Below are 13,968 nucleotides of genomic sequence, written 5' to 3'. Positions count from 1 at the left end.
ACCAGCCGCGGCAAAGCTCTTTTGCTGGCTATAGACCATTGTTTAGCTTTAAGTCTACAGACTTGAAACCATTCAGCTGTCTTTTGCCAGCTATTGGAAAAAATATGTCCTCAAGCTAAAGAAAGACAGCCACAAGAGCATTTTGGCTGGCTATGGGCTGTTGTTTAGCTCTAACTCCACAGACTCAAAACCATTCAGCTGTCTTTTGCCAGCTATTGAAAAGAGTTCGTCCTAAAGCTATAGAGAGAAAGCCATAAAAGCTCATTCGGCTGGCTATAGGCCGTTGTTTCACTCTAAGTCTACAGACTTGAAACCATTCAGCTGTCTTTTGGCAGCTATTGAGAAGAGTTCGTCCTAAAGCTATAGAGAAAAAGCCATAAAAGCTTATGTGGCTGGCTATGGGCCGTTGTTTAGCTCTAAGTCTACAAACTTGGAACCATACGGCTGTCTTCTGCCAGCTATTGTAGAGAATTTGCTTTAAAGCTAAAGAGAGGCAGCCATAAAAGCTTCTGCGGCTTGGTACAGTACAATATATAACTGTCAACCCTTAGACTGTGAAAATTAAGCAACATTTTGCCGGCATTAAGAAAGCATTTGGCGCAGAACTTACAAGCCTGCATCCATAAAGGCTTCTTTAGCTAACTACATAGTAACATAAGCCTCCAAGTCTCCAGCCGCTAATTGAAAAGTTTTAGCCTATAAAGGTATAATTCGAGCAACCATTAAATCCTATTCTGCTGGTTTCAATACGACTTATGACGCGAAATTCATATACTCATGATTTACCTAGCTACATCTACAACACAGATTGGATAACGATGATAAGGTTGATCGGCCGGTTATATGAGCGTATTTGTTCACTAAGGTTAGGTACTTATTATACCAACAATACGGGAAAAGAACAATTAAAGGAAGATACTGATTAACGCTCAAATTCAGGTTGCAACTTCGGATACTGCGCGTCGGCAAAGCTTGCAAATGAACGTTGACAGAAAGACGTATAATTCTGGATAATTATTCCTCTGCGGCCCTTCGCTGCCGCGGTCAAGGGAAAAAGGCCCTCACAGCGGCCCTCTGAAAAAGGCCCTCTGAAAATGGCCCTCACAGCGTCGAAGCAGATTGGAAAAAACTTTCGCGACCCATGGTACGCTCTCTCAGAAATATGGTGGAAGCTGCAAACAACCGAATTCTTGCTGCCGCGGAGCCCACTTTCAGATTAGTCATTGAGAAAGGGAAAGAGCGACCCACGCCGGACCGAAGGAGGCGCGGTGAGGAAATTCTGGAAAGTGATTAAAAGGTAGAGGAGACACCCCTACTTCCTGTTTTATTTTCTGTTGTTTGTTTGGCATACCAGTTTTGGCGATGGGTACCGAAGGACACGGCCGTGCGGCCTCCGCTTTGTTAGTATTCCTGCGCGCAGCAATGCTAGTTACAGAGAATTTTCATTGAGTACTGAGAACAGATACAACTTTTTTGAATGAAGAAAACAAAACGTAAAGCGATCGTGTATGTAAAAAAAATAATTACCTGCGAACAAGTTAGAAAAATATCGAAACATGGGCACGTATCTCCGCACTATTTCCTATCGCGATTGACCTGCTGTACCTTGATGTACTTAGTCAGCCACATTTCGTCTGTTTGCTCATGTGCGCGGGCATGGCACGTGTTGCCTGGTGCTGGGAATTTACGACTCGACGGTAATGTGCTCGTGTGACACCAAGCAAATGTGTCGCTCTTCGGTGTCGTAAATTTTGGTGTTTACGGTGACAGTGTTACGATTAATTCAACATCAACTTCAAGTCATGCCAAAATGGATACCTGCGATACTGTGACAGGAATTTCATCGCACGCAAAACTCCAGGGTGAGTCATCTTCCGAACTGAAGAGACTCTATAGTGCGAGAAATGCAGGACTTTTTTTTGGTGTTCACGAATACTTTTCTAAACTACCCTGCACCACATGGGCATTGCAACGTACACAGAAGTGAAGATTTAGCCGCGGTGATGTGACAAAAATAATTATTTTTTCGCGAACTGAGAAAACTTACAAGGAACTAATGGAGTGAACTTGGAAAAACGTTTTTTATCATTGTATTGTGTGCGACCGTCTTCATTGCTTTATTGAGAGTGCATTTCCATTTTAGCCACCGTACTTGCAGCTGTGTGCGTTGATAACAATAAAACTAGTACTGAGTACTGAGTACTGAGTGTAATGAGTACTGAGTACTGAGTGTAATGAACAACTTCTGAGTGCTCTCTTTTCTGTGGACTACCCAACACCTGCAGGTATTTGTGTCTCGGCGGGCGTTCGCGGGGTATGTGCCACGTAGTGTAGCTGTCAATCGAGTCACTTAAGCGTGAGCCCGAGTGGTGGATTGCGTCTGCTGTGTTTTTCGATCGGCGTATGTAAACAACTGTTTACTGGTGGTGAAGTAGCGTAGATAGTAGCCCTTTATGTAATGAATGGAATGAATAAACCCCTTGGTTTTGCTTTCCTTGAATGACTGTGTTTAAGCCTTTTGTGAATGAAAACTGGCGAAGTGTTTGCAATCGCAACCTCACACTCCCCCTATATCGCTGAAGTGTTCCCGGAGCATATATTACAGAATGCAGCTAGGCACACAACCTAAGTGCCGCAGGAGAAGTTCTAGAGATCTGCAAGGCTCTATGCCGGCATGGCAGCGTGCTAATTTTTTCTCAGCGGCTGCTGCTGTCGCTGTGTTTCAAGTAGTGGTGATTCTCTTCTGGCTGCAACCTATGCAAAAATATTGTATGGTCGGCTATTGAAAAACCTTGTTAGGGTTGTCTTTAGCTATTTTGCCCAATTATCTTTAAACATTTCTATGGCTCTCTTTATCCATTCCTATCAACATTCCTATGGGTGTCTTCAGATTCTTCTATAGCCATAGTTATATCGAAAGAAGAGCTAAAGACAGCCATAGAACCGGCTATACAAGAAGCTAAAGACACCCATAGGGATTTTGATACGAATAGCTAAAGACAACTATATAACTGGCTATTGAAGAAGCTAAAGACACCCATAGGAGTGTCGATACAAATATCTAAAGACAACCACAGAACCGGCTATAGAAGACGCTAAACACGCCCATAGGAATGTCGATACGAATAGCTAAAGACAACCATATAACCGGCTATAGAAAAAGCTAAAGGCGCCCATAGGGATGTCGATAAGAACAGCTAAAGACAGCCATAGAACCAGTTATAGAAGAAGCTAAAGACACCCATAGGAATGGTCATACGAATCGCTAAAGACAGCCATAGAAAAGTCTAAAGATTATTGGGCCAAATAGCTAAAGACGACCATAAAAAGGATTTTCTATAGTCGACCATACAATATTTTTGTATGGGTACCTTTTCAAATGATATGTAGGCATTTGTGTGAAGATTAGTAATTCATTTTCCAGCCCGGCAATGAAACCAAAGGGTTCCGTCTAAACACGTCATGGTGGGCAACAGTCAAGGTGACTTTGAAATGACAAGTGCGCATCACATACTGAGAAACTGCGAGAGCTGTATTACGGCAACTGTGCAGGAATATAAATTCCGCACAAGATCGTTAGCAAGTGCGAAAGAGATTTTGCGACATTGTACCACGGGAACTGTCGATGTATTAGTTGATTTACACTATTTGTAAAGGTTTCCATATTCAACAAGAATCAATCGAACGATTTAAAATTATTTTCACAACGTCAACCTAAAATGTTCCTCCATCAACTTTGGAATGATTTTTAAAAGTTGAAATGCGGTCGACAGGTAGTCCTGCGGCGCCGTTGCCATGTTACTTCTGGTCCCCAACCACCTGTCACCCTCTCCCTCTCCTGCCTCACCCCCAATCTGGATAAAACCCATTGACGGTTTGCTGATTTCAATTCAATTATCCCGTGCTCGCACGGCTGGCGCGTGGACTGTTGGGACCTTTTCTTACTGTTGGGCTTCCGCAGCCGTCCTGAGCTCGAGGCACGAGAGCGAGACGTTTTGCATTTGTAGGTTAAAGTATTGTCGTTGCTTGGTTTTCTAAGCGTTATTAAAAAATCAGCCCACGTCTCTTTTTATGTACAAGAACGTAGCTTTTATCAGGTGTATGTTTATTGTTTTGCCCCAATTATGCCTAATGTGCCTTTTTTGCTGAACATATCCAGTACAATATATGGCACCATACTTTATTATTCGGTAATTTTTTTGCATATATATACACCTTGGTGAAGAATTGCTGAAACTTATAGCTGGGCGGAGGAATCTAACAGCAGATATACAGATCATAAACTTCCTCGTTTAAGTAAAGCAAGTAAAATTCCCGTTTTAAAATGGGATCTGCGCTACGCCACAGTAAAACGTACAACTTGAAGCTTTATTCATGATGACGCATCGCCAACATAATTAGATAACGCGTGTATTCGACATCATCATTCACAAAAAGTTTGTTTTCAGCCGCGTGTATTTCTCATTCGACTGCATAGGAATGAAGCTCATCCAGGGGATTGCATTTTTCTCCCCGAGAAAAGAGGAAGAACGGACGCAGACGAGGGCGACACGCAATACACGTACAGGTGCCGGAAGACACATGCAGGCTCGTTCGTCTACGTCCTCTTAGTGCACTTTTCTTTCCAGTGAAACAATGAACCAACTATCTGCCCAAGATTTGTTAACAAGCTGCAGTTCATTCAAGATTAGGTAGCCATGTCTGCATACGAAGATGAAGGTGCTGGCACTTTCACATGCATATCAAATTGTCCTTGAAAAATCAAACCATCTCTACTTTATTATTGTAGGGGTTTCGGTGCAGGAAAAACGGTAGTAAAAGAAACAGAACTACGGGGCGTTGGAATCGGTGGGCTGCCTACTGGAAATCGCAGAGATGACGGTCGGACCGGCATTGCAGAAAAGAGAAAATTATCCTGATAAGCCCGCTCTCCGATAACTTCACAGCAGGGAATGAACGGGAGGCCCAAGAGGTAAAACCAAATTGAAATGAATTTTGTTTCACCAGCCAATACGGCTATCTTCTAGATGTGCAAGCAATTGGCCGAGTAAAAACCATTGATTACCGAATGGTTAGAAGTACCGTACGCTTCACATTTGATCCTTTCAGCCTTGATTTTTTTCATCCAAAAAGATGTTTCTGTGCGTTTTCTTTATTATTCGAACCCGATAAGCTTAAAAACGACTAAATGAGCTTGTGATGCCAGTTTTTAGCGATATACAAGCATGAGATCTAATTAGCTACTCAGGAAATTGAAATATAAATTTATAGAAGAAAAAATTTCTTGCTTGTTATCATAAATTTTGCAAAGGAGTGACCCCACCTACAAAAAACAGGGCTGGTAGTGCAAGTAATTTTAGATTTTAGATTACATTAAAGTGGGGCTCCGTTCCTTTGGGTCACCCTGACGTCAGTTTTGCCTTCACTGCAATGCCTCCCCCTACATAACGTACAACTTTAGAAAAAAAAAGAACCATGGTGATATCAATTGAAAGGGGCATCCTTGAAGAACCATTTCACAAAAAAAATTGGCTGTTTTGGTTCTGTTCTCAAGTTGCCAGTGAGAGGGAGCCCATTGCCAACATGTTGAATGACAACGTGACCAGGATACTGCTACACGACCGGCTTTATTATAATATACGAGTGAAGACAGGGCTGAGTACCGTCCACGTATTGACCAAGGCAGTAACCGAACGGATAGAGCGAAACCATGTGGGTCGACATATTCGACTTTTGTGGTATAGTTTAGAATCACACCGGATTGTGCACCTCTTCAGGCAACAAGGGTCCTACTCTGGATGACCATATTGTTACGTGAGGAGAACAAGACAGGTGATGCATCGCTAAAAGTATGCAATCTGTTTACAAGGGCAAGCCTGACGGGCAACGAAAAGCTACTTGCCATGCGCTTCTGTTTTCTTGCCACAAGTTCAGTAACCCTTTTCATACGCGTCACTGTTTAGTGTTTTTTTACTTCTTGTAGCGCGCCTCCTCTTAGATTATAGATGCCGGCCAAGGCGGCACTATGAGAACAGGCGCTATGAAGATGAAAAACAGTGAGAATTGTGAATCCTTGTCACCACCGATGACGATCATGCGCTATGCAAAGTATAGCCTGTACTACAGACGCCTGAATAGCCAAGAAAATACCGTAAAAGTGCTTGAAACCAGATCGCATGAGAGGTTGGGAGACAAGGACTAATCCGCTAGTCTAGGATGGACACGACCGCTGGCACGCAGGCTAGGGACCTGGGCAGGGAACAATTTTGACCGTACATTGCGGCAGGGCTGGGACTGCCTGACGAGATTTACGAACGCTCAAAACGCTCCGGCCACGCAAAAAGGGTGCGCAGCTGCGTTTCTCGGGTGAGATTATGACACCGCAAGCTTTCCAATGGATGTTACGTGGCGGTAGGGGAAGGGGTGGTACTTTGTTAAACTCGAATGATGTTTTTACATGGTGGGTGTGCTGGCCAGAGCAAAGCTCCGTGCTTCGCAGTGACGTTTTTTTCCCTAGGAAGCAGGTGTGGCCGGACATAGATACCACTCTCCACTTTGTTTTGTCTTTGCACCAACATCTGCGCATGCATTCGACTGCACTGGTTGCAGCACCACAACAAACAATAGACACCACCTGTTCAATGGCCTTTACCTGCAGGTGACGTCGCGTACTACGACGAGGATGGCCGTGTGTATTTTGTGGACCGCCTCAAGGACATGATCAAGTGCCTGGACCAGCAGGTGTCGTCATTTGAGCTGGAATCTTTACTGCAGAGCCACGGCAGTGTGGTGGATGCTGCGGTCATCGGCGTAGAGGAGATTAAATATGGAGACGCCCCGGCTGCCTTTGTGGTAGCTAAAAATGGTGCCAGAACCCCAACCGAACTTGCCGCTGAGCTCAAAACCTTCATAGCGGGTGAGTCACGTGTTCTCTCAGTCGTCTAATTTATTACTTAATTCACTTACCCAGGCTAGTGAAACAAGCAACGTGAGTATGAGGAATGTCACCAGGCATATTTCTCGAAGATGCATATAATGAATGCTTGAATGTCAGAGTGGTATCAACGTCAGTTTTGATCCATAAAGTCGCTTTATAGAATTGCACGAAAATTTGTTTCCTTGCTTCAGAATGACTTGATAAATCTGAATCAATATTTCAAGATTCTGCTACAGGAGTGTACACGGGCTACTCGTCAGTAATCCCGCTCAGGGTACATTGAGTATTCATGGTGGCGGTGCTGGCAACACACCGGATCCCGAGCCCCCCACTCACGCTGTAACCAACCGTGGTAATGGCATTTAAGGTGAAGAGTACAAGGCTTCCGCGGTGGCCGTCGGAGCCGTGGTCAAGCCCTGACGGATGTGATCCCTCTTTGTTTACAAGACAGGGAGCTCCGGGACCTCTCTCGGCATCACGGAAACCCAAGCAAAGAAAGTACCCCGTCCCCTGGTTCTTTGGCATGTCATATGGTAAATCGTAAGCCCCCCCGCCCCCCCCCTCCCGCATACAAAAAAACATCATCGGACCCTGAAAAGCGGCCGCCATTGTAAATCTTTTGCACCCCTTCCAGCCATTGACTCTCTAGCAACCTGTCCAGTACCCCATTTTTTGATCATGGAATGTGTAGACAAATCAAAACCTGTCTTCTCAAACTGCATCCCTAGATTTGAAGTTCCTTCAAGTCATCCTGGGCAGGACATATGGCGCTAAAAAATTGGCTCCAATCTGCGCTGTGGAGGTGGTTGGAAAGCAAAGCTTTAAACTACGCCCACACCAATTCCCCAATCGACGTCACTTGAATTCGCCAAGGTGAATCTACAAAGAGTGAAACCAGAGAATCTTCCAGCCGTTACCTGAAATTTGCGGGGTGGCGTCTCGAATGCAGCAGCGTCGGGCATGGCCGGGCTAGAGTGGCGGACGCTGCCGCTAGCCCGGCCGTGCCTTGGCGAAAATAAAATGCAGAGCAGCGTCTTTCGATGCGTGATACAGCGGAACCTAGCCATTCTGATGTGCTAGCTCGGGGCTATCGCACCTCGCGACACAAGCGCAGACGTCGAAACAACTATGAATGTGAGCTTAGTGATTCCCATTTATACCGATTTAAATTAGTTTAGTAAGAGAATTGCGAGAAAGCTGCTCAAGGGAACTTTTATAATCGGTATTTATCAGATGCATTTGCTCCTTTGGCATTTTGTCATCATGATCATATCATACCCGCCTATCTACGCCCACTGCAGGGCAAAGGCCTCTCCCATTATTCTCCAATTTCCTCGGTCCTGTGCCAACTGTGACCAATTTATCCCCCCAAACTTCTTGATCTCATCTGCCCATCTAACTTTCTGCCGCCCCCTGCACGCTTGCCTTCTCTAGGGATCCACTCTGTTACCCTTAATGACCAGCGGTTATCTTGCCTTCGCATTACATGCCCTGCCCACGTCAATTTCTTCTTCTTAATTTCTACTAATATGTCTTTAACACCAGTTTGCTCCCTGACCCACTCCGCTCTCTTCTTGTCCCTTAATGTTACACCTATCATTTTCCGCTCTATTGCCCGCTGAGTCGTTCTCAATTTAAGATGAACCCTCTTAGTGAGCCTCCAAGTTTCTGCCACGTAGGTGAGTACCGGTAAGATGCAGCTGTCATACACTTTCTTCTTCAGCGACAATGGCAGGCTGCTATCCATTATCTGAGAGTGTCTGCCATATGCACCCCACCCCAATCTGATCCTTCTAATTATCTCTGCCTCATGGTTGCGATCTGGGGTCACAACTTGGCCTAAGTAGATATATTCGCTTACCACTTCCACTGCCTCGCCAGCTATCTCAAACCGCTGTGCTGTCCCGAGGTTATTGATCATTACTTTAGTTTTCTGCGTATTAATTTTCAGGCCCACGGTTCTACTCTGTTCGGCCAGTGCGGAAAGCATGCTTTGCAATTGGTCCCCGGAGTTACTTAGCAAGGCAACGTCATCAGCAAATCTGAGGTTACTGAGGTATTCTCCATTAACCCTTACTCCCACCTGTTCCCAATCCAACGTTCTGAATACTTCTTGTAAACATGCTGTGAATAGCATTGGAGAGATTGTGTCTCCTTGTCTGACACCCTTCCTTATAGGTATTTTACTGCTCTCCCTAAGGAGGATGATGGTAGCTGTAGACCCATTGTAGATATCCTCTAGTATTCTTACATAATGCCACATCTACCCTCTGGTTACGTAATGCCTGAATGACTGCTAGGGTTTCGACCGAGTCAAATGCTTTCTCATATTCTATGAAGGCTATATATAGGGGTTCAGTATACTCAGCGCACTTCTCTATCACTTGATTGATCGTGTGAATATGGTTCATTGTTGAACAACCTTTACGGAACCCTGCTTGTTCTTTAGGTTGACGGAAATCTAAGGTTGCAGAAATTCGGTTAGCGATTACCTTGGTAAGTACCTTGTAGACGACTGACAGTAAGCTGATCGGCCTGTTTTTTCAAGTGCTTCATGTCGCCTTTCTTATGGATTAGGATGATGTTCGCGATCTTCCATGTTTCTGGTAGCATTGCGGTCATTAGGCATTGCGTATACAGGTTTGCCAGTTCTTCAAGTACAATTTCTCCGCCATCCTTCAAGAGGTCTGCTGTCATCTGATCCTCACCAGGTGCTTTGCTCCCTTTCATTTCTTTCAAAGCCTTCCTTACTTCTTCGGTCGTTACTGGTGGGATGTCTATCTCCTCTGAACTACTGTCTCGTTCGGCATTATCCTGGATGTCCCGGCTACTGTACAAATCCCTATAGAACTCCTCAGCCACTGTGATTATTTTATCCCTATTTGTGATGACATTGCCTTAAGTGCATAGATCTGATTTTTTCCCCGCGCTAAGACGTCTCTTCCCTGCTTTCAGGCTACCTGTGTTCTTTAGAGCGTATTCGATCCTGTCCATATTATACTTCCGCATGTCAGCTGTCTTACGCTTATTGATTAACTTCGCGAGCTCCTCTAGTTCTATTCTATCAGCTGCGGTAGAGATTGTCATGGTTTGCCATTTCCTGATTAGATTTTCGTCTTCTGTGAAAGTTTACCAGTATCCTGTCTAGCCATAGTGCCCCCGACTTCTACTACACACTCCGTGATAATGCGTGTTGGCATTTTGTAATACCTCTTAAAACACAACCAAATTGGTAGTCACCAACGTAGCAAACGGGGTTCCATTCGTGGCAAGCAGTGCGCAAAAGGCAGCGTTTCGCTAGCGTCCAGATGCCTGTAAGTGGTCTCTACATTTTGTTTTCCCACCCTGCAAAGCAATCCTTAACGTATCTTTTCCGTACACTGTCTTACTTCTTTCGGGTCCGGGATACCCAGCAGGTGCTGTCGAAACATTTAATCAAGCCGTGCGAAGAAAGTGCCCAGTGGACGAGAAGCAGCGCCAAAACCGGCCGAAAATCACTGTCGCTAAAGCAGGCGACAAAGCCGTCCCGCAGACCCGCCTGCTGGTGCGAGCAGTAACCTGCGTGCGGGGAACGCTGCCTAATAGCGCCCTATCGCCGCGCTATCTACACTGAGCTGTGTGAGTGAAAAGCGCCTCATCATCCTCAGGAGCGCTGGGAGTCTCTTGCCCCGCACGCCACAAAAGAACCGTTGGCAGGTAGAGGTAGAAATCATTGCTTTAAAAAAGTCCCACCTCCCCTCGCGGGAACCCCTGTGTAGATGCGACGCATAGGGGGTTCACGTTGCAGCGTTGGACAGCGGAGGAACGGCGGTGGAACAATGGAGTGGAGCGGCGCAGGCACCGTGTTTTAGAGCGCGCATAACGGTGAGGGGACGCGCCGGCGCCAGTGCGTCTGCCGCGGCTATGACGCAACACAATCCAACACAATCCACTTTATTCCAATCTAATTCAAATTCAATCCAATCCAATGCAAGCCAAGCCAAGCCAAGCCAATCCAATGGAATCCAATCCAATGCCCCTCGCGACAGAGTGTTCGCTATCGGAGAGGAGAGGGGGTGAGCGGCGGAGAGCGCAGCTGGCGCGGCGAGGGGAGTGGGGGAGGGGCGGACGCCGACGACGCCGGATGCAGGGACAAGGCGAGTGAATAAGATGCAGTCGCATCAAAAATAAGAGGTCTTAGTTGAAGTCAAGACGCAGCAGCAAGCCGGAAATCTCATGACCCAAACAAGCATGGCAAATATATATATATCAGAGTCACACTCCACTACAGCCTCAACACCTCGCTGGGTGTGATATCTAAGCCAGATCTGCCAAACAAAACAGAGCCCGACCTTCTGGAAGGCCTGAATTTTCAAGGCGTTATAGCTATGAAGAGAATCACCATTCTCATAAACAATACCGACATTTCAATGAAACGTATTTTTCATTTTCAAAAGATCAAAACATCCTGAACATGTTAATTCTGGCTTCATTAGGTATGCAGTCTGTCCCTGCATATGTAACTCGCGCCGCCGCTTCAAGTGCCAGCGCCTCGGGAACGCTACGAACTTTCGCAGCCATAAAACAACCTGTGCGAAATACGCCACACAGGACCACCCCACAGACAACTGAAACTCCACCACTCTCACGTGGGCTAACTGCCGGGGACCCCAAGCGGTATACTTCTGGACCTGCGAGAAATTCCAAACGGAAAAGAAAATCATCAATATCAAAGTAACAGAGAATATCTTCTTTATATACGCAAGAAAGAGGTTTGCATCTTGCCCTATGGAGGGGTACGCCGACGCTGCTCGCCGGCGGGCAAAGCGGCGTCTGGTTACGGCAGGGACTCAGTACCGCGAGTCGGAATTTTCCCCCTCACTGGGGATCCCAAGGCAGCACAACCTACCACCACACCGCCGGGCAACCCCACAGCTGTTGTGGTGGCCACGGGCCCCGTGAGTGGCAATGCTGTTCCTTCCCGCTCTCCTTTCCCAACCGCCAGTACACCTTTGGGCGCCTAGGAGATCGACGTTGAGGGACAAGCAGCGGGTCCAACCTCCGCCGGACCACGTGCAAACCGACGCCAACGGTGGTGGCGGCTCAAACAAAAGGCACTTGAAAGGGTTCTAAGTCCAGGGGGGCCGGTCCGCTGGGCACCGCCAGAAGATCTCACGAGAAGGACGTCGGGCCTTACCAGCCTGCGTCGCAGCGCAAGAAACAGGCTGCTGTGTCCAAACCAATTGAGAAGCCCCGAAAACCCCCTCCGAGAAGACAAAGCAAGAACACACACACACACACGGCAGTACCACTGAAATATCCAAAATAGAAAAAGAAAATATTGTCAGGTAGGTTACAACACAATGGTAAAGTAGAAAAGGGACATTTATTTAGGACTAACTTGTGCCCGAACAAGACGACAGAAACGAGAAAATGGCCCTTGTGTCTCGTTCGACCTCCGAGAACCACTGCCTGCGTTCATGGCGTGATCTCTTGCCTGATCTCCCCCTCGCAGTGCACGTGCGCTCGCGCCTCTGTTGGTGAACAAAGACAATCTCGTACACCCGGCGCCGAGTTTGCGCTGCCGGTAGCAGGCGGTTCTTGAGCGTGCGACGCGGCCCACTTTGCGAGAGCTCCGAAAGCGTGCGGCATTACTCCCCTAGTCAAAGAGGCATCGTCTCGATGCCTTTCTTATCATAGACCGAGCAGGCTACAGCATAAAGACCCGACGTGAGGGAGCACGTGACAGAAGTGAAACAAAAACTCTACGCTAACGAAATGAAAAGTATAAAAGTTCAGTCTTCGAACTAACACACAAATCCCTTATCATACGCGCAAAACACGGTCAGGGCCACATTCAGTCTTTGTTTGTACTTAACAGAAAAAAACAGAAACAAAGAACTGGGAACAACAATGACGGAGCCGTATTACCCTGCTAAGTACGGCTTCATCCGTACCAGATGAACTATATCAGCTCGTAGATGGCGTCGGGTCTGCACAGTGCCATCTGGGATGACCTCGTCGTTCACGTCGGTGAGTCACCGTAGTACTCTGTGTAGTTTGAAGTAGCGGTGGAGTAACTGCTCGGACACGCCCGGGTGGCGGATCGGAGTCCACACCCAAACAGGATCTCCCTGGTTGTACTTCACCTCTCTTCGACGTAAGTTGTCACATGCTGCATCGGTCGTCTGCAGTCTCTGAATGTGAAATCGAGCTAGCTGGCGGGCTTCCTCAGTGCGCTGGCTGAAAAGCTCGGCTTCTAGAATTACTTCGTCGTTGATTTTACGAGGCAACATCGTGTCAAGAATCGTTCGAGCCTCACGGCCATAGAAGAGACCGAAAGGGGTGAACCGGGTTATCTCTTGCATAGCGGTATTATAGGCGAATGTGATGTACGGTAGTACTTCATCTTATGCCTTGTGCTGGACATCTACATCCATGGAGAGCATTTCGACTATTCTCTTATTCAGTGTTTCGGTTAACCCGTTGGTCTGTGGGTGATAAACCGTGGCCTCGCGATGTGAGGTGCCACTCAGTCTGAGGGTGTCTGAGTTGCGCCGTAAAGGCTTTTCCCCTGTCCGTGATAACCACAGATGGGGCGCCATGTCGTGCCACAGTTTTATGTAGAAGGAAACTCGCAACCTCTGAGGCTGTGCCTCTAGGTCGTGCTTTCGTCTCCGCGTAACGTGTCAGGTAATCGGTTGCCACCACAATCCACCTGTTGCCCAATGACGAGAGAGGGAAAGGTCATAGGATGTCTAAGGCCACTTGCTCGAATGGTATCGTTGGGGGTATTATCAGGTGCAGAAATCCCGCTGGCTTGAACTATGGCGTCTTGCGGCGCTGACACTCTCGAATGTTCTGACGTAACGTTTCACGCTAGAAGCTAGTTTAGGCCAATAGTAACTCTGGTGAACTCTAGCGAGGGTTCGTGCAAATCCCAAGTGGCGAGACGTGAGTTCATCATGACACGCAAAAACAATTTCGTCCCGCACATCCAGTGGCACGATGAGAAGGTACAGCTTTCCTCTAGTTCTTCTTGGAGAGGACAC

General features: G+C 46.8%; 1 protein-coding gene across 1 annotated transcript in view; it reads left to right on the top strand.

Annotated features, from left to right (window-relative positions):
- Window positions 1–13,968, top strand: part of LOC144151985 (luciferin 4-monooxygenase-like) — a 146,706-nt gene that overhangs the window by 103,807 nt on the left and 28,931 nt on the right. Inside the window, exon 9 of the mRNA XM_077683169.1 lies at window positions 6,659–6,916. Within this exon, the coding sequence (XP_077539295.1) occupies window positions 6,659–6,916 (258 nt within the window). The remainder of the gene's footprint in view (window positions 1–6,658; window positions 6,917–13,968) is intronic.

This window comes from Haemaphysalis longicornis, unplaced genomic scaffold, assembly GCF_048455015.1.
Source record: "Haemaphysalis longicornis isolate Haplotype H1 unplaced genomic scaffold, Haemaphysalis longicornis Haplotype H1 scaffold_9, whole genome shotgun sequence".
NCBI lineage: Eukaryota > Metazoa > Arthropoda > Arachnida > Ixodida > Ixodidae > Haemaphysalis > Haemaphysalis longicornis.
This window is presented reverse-complemented; position numbering and strand designations above follow the sequence as displayed.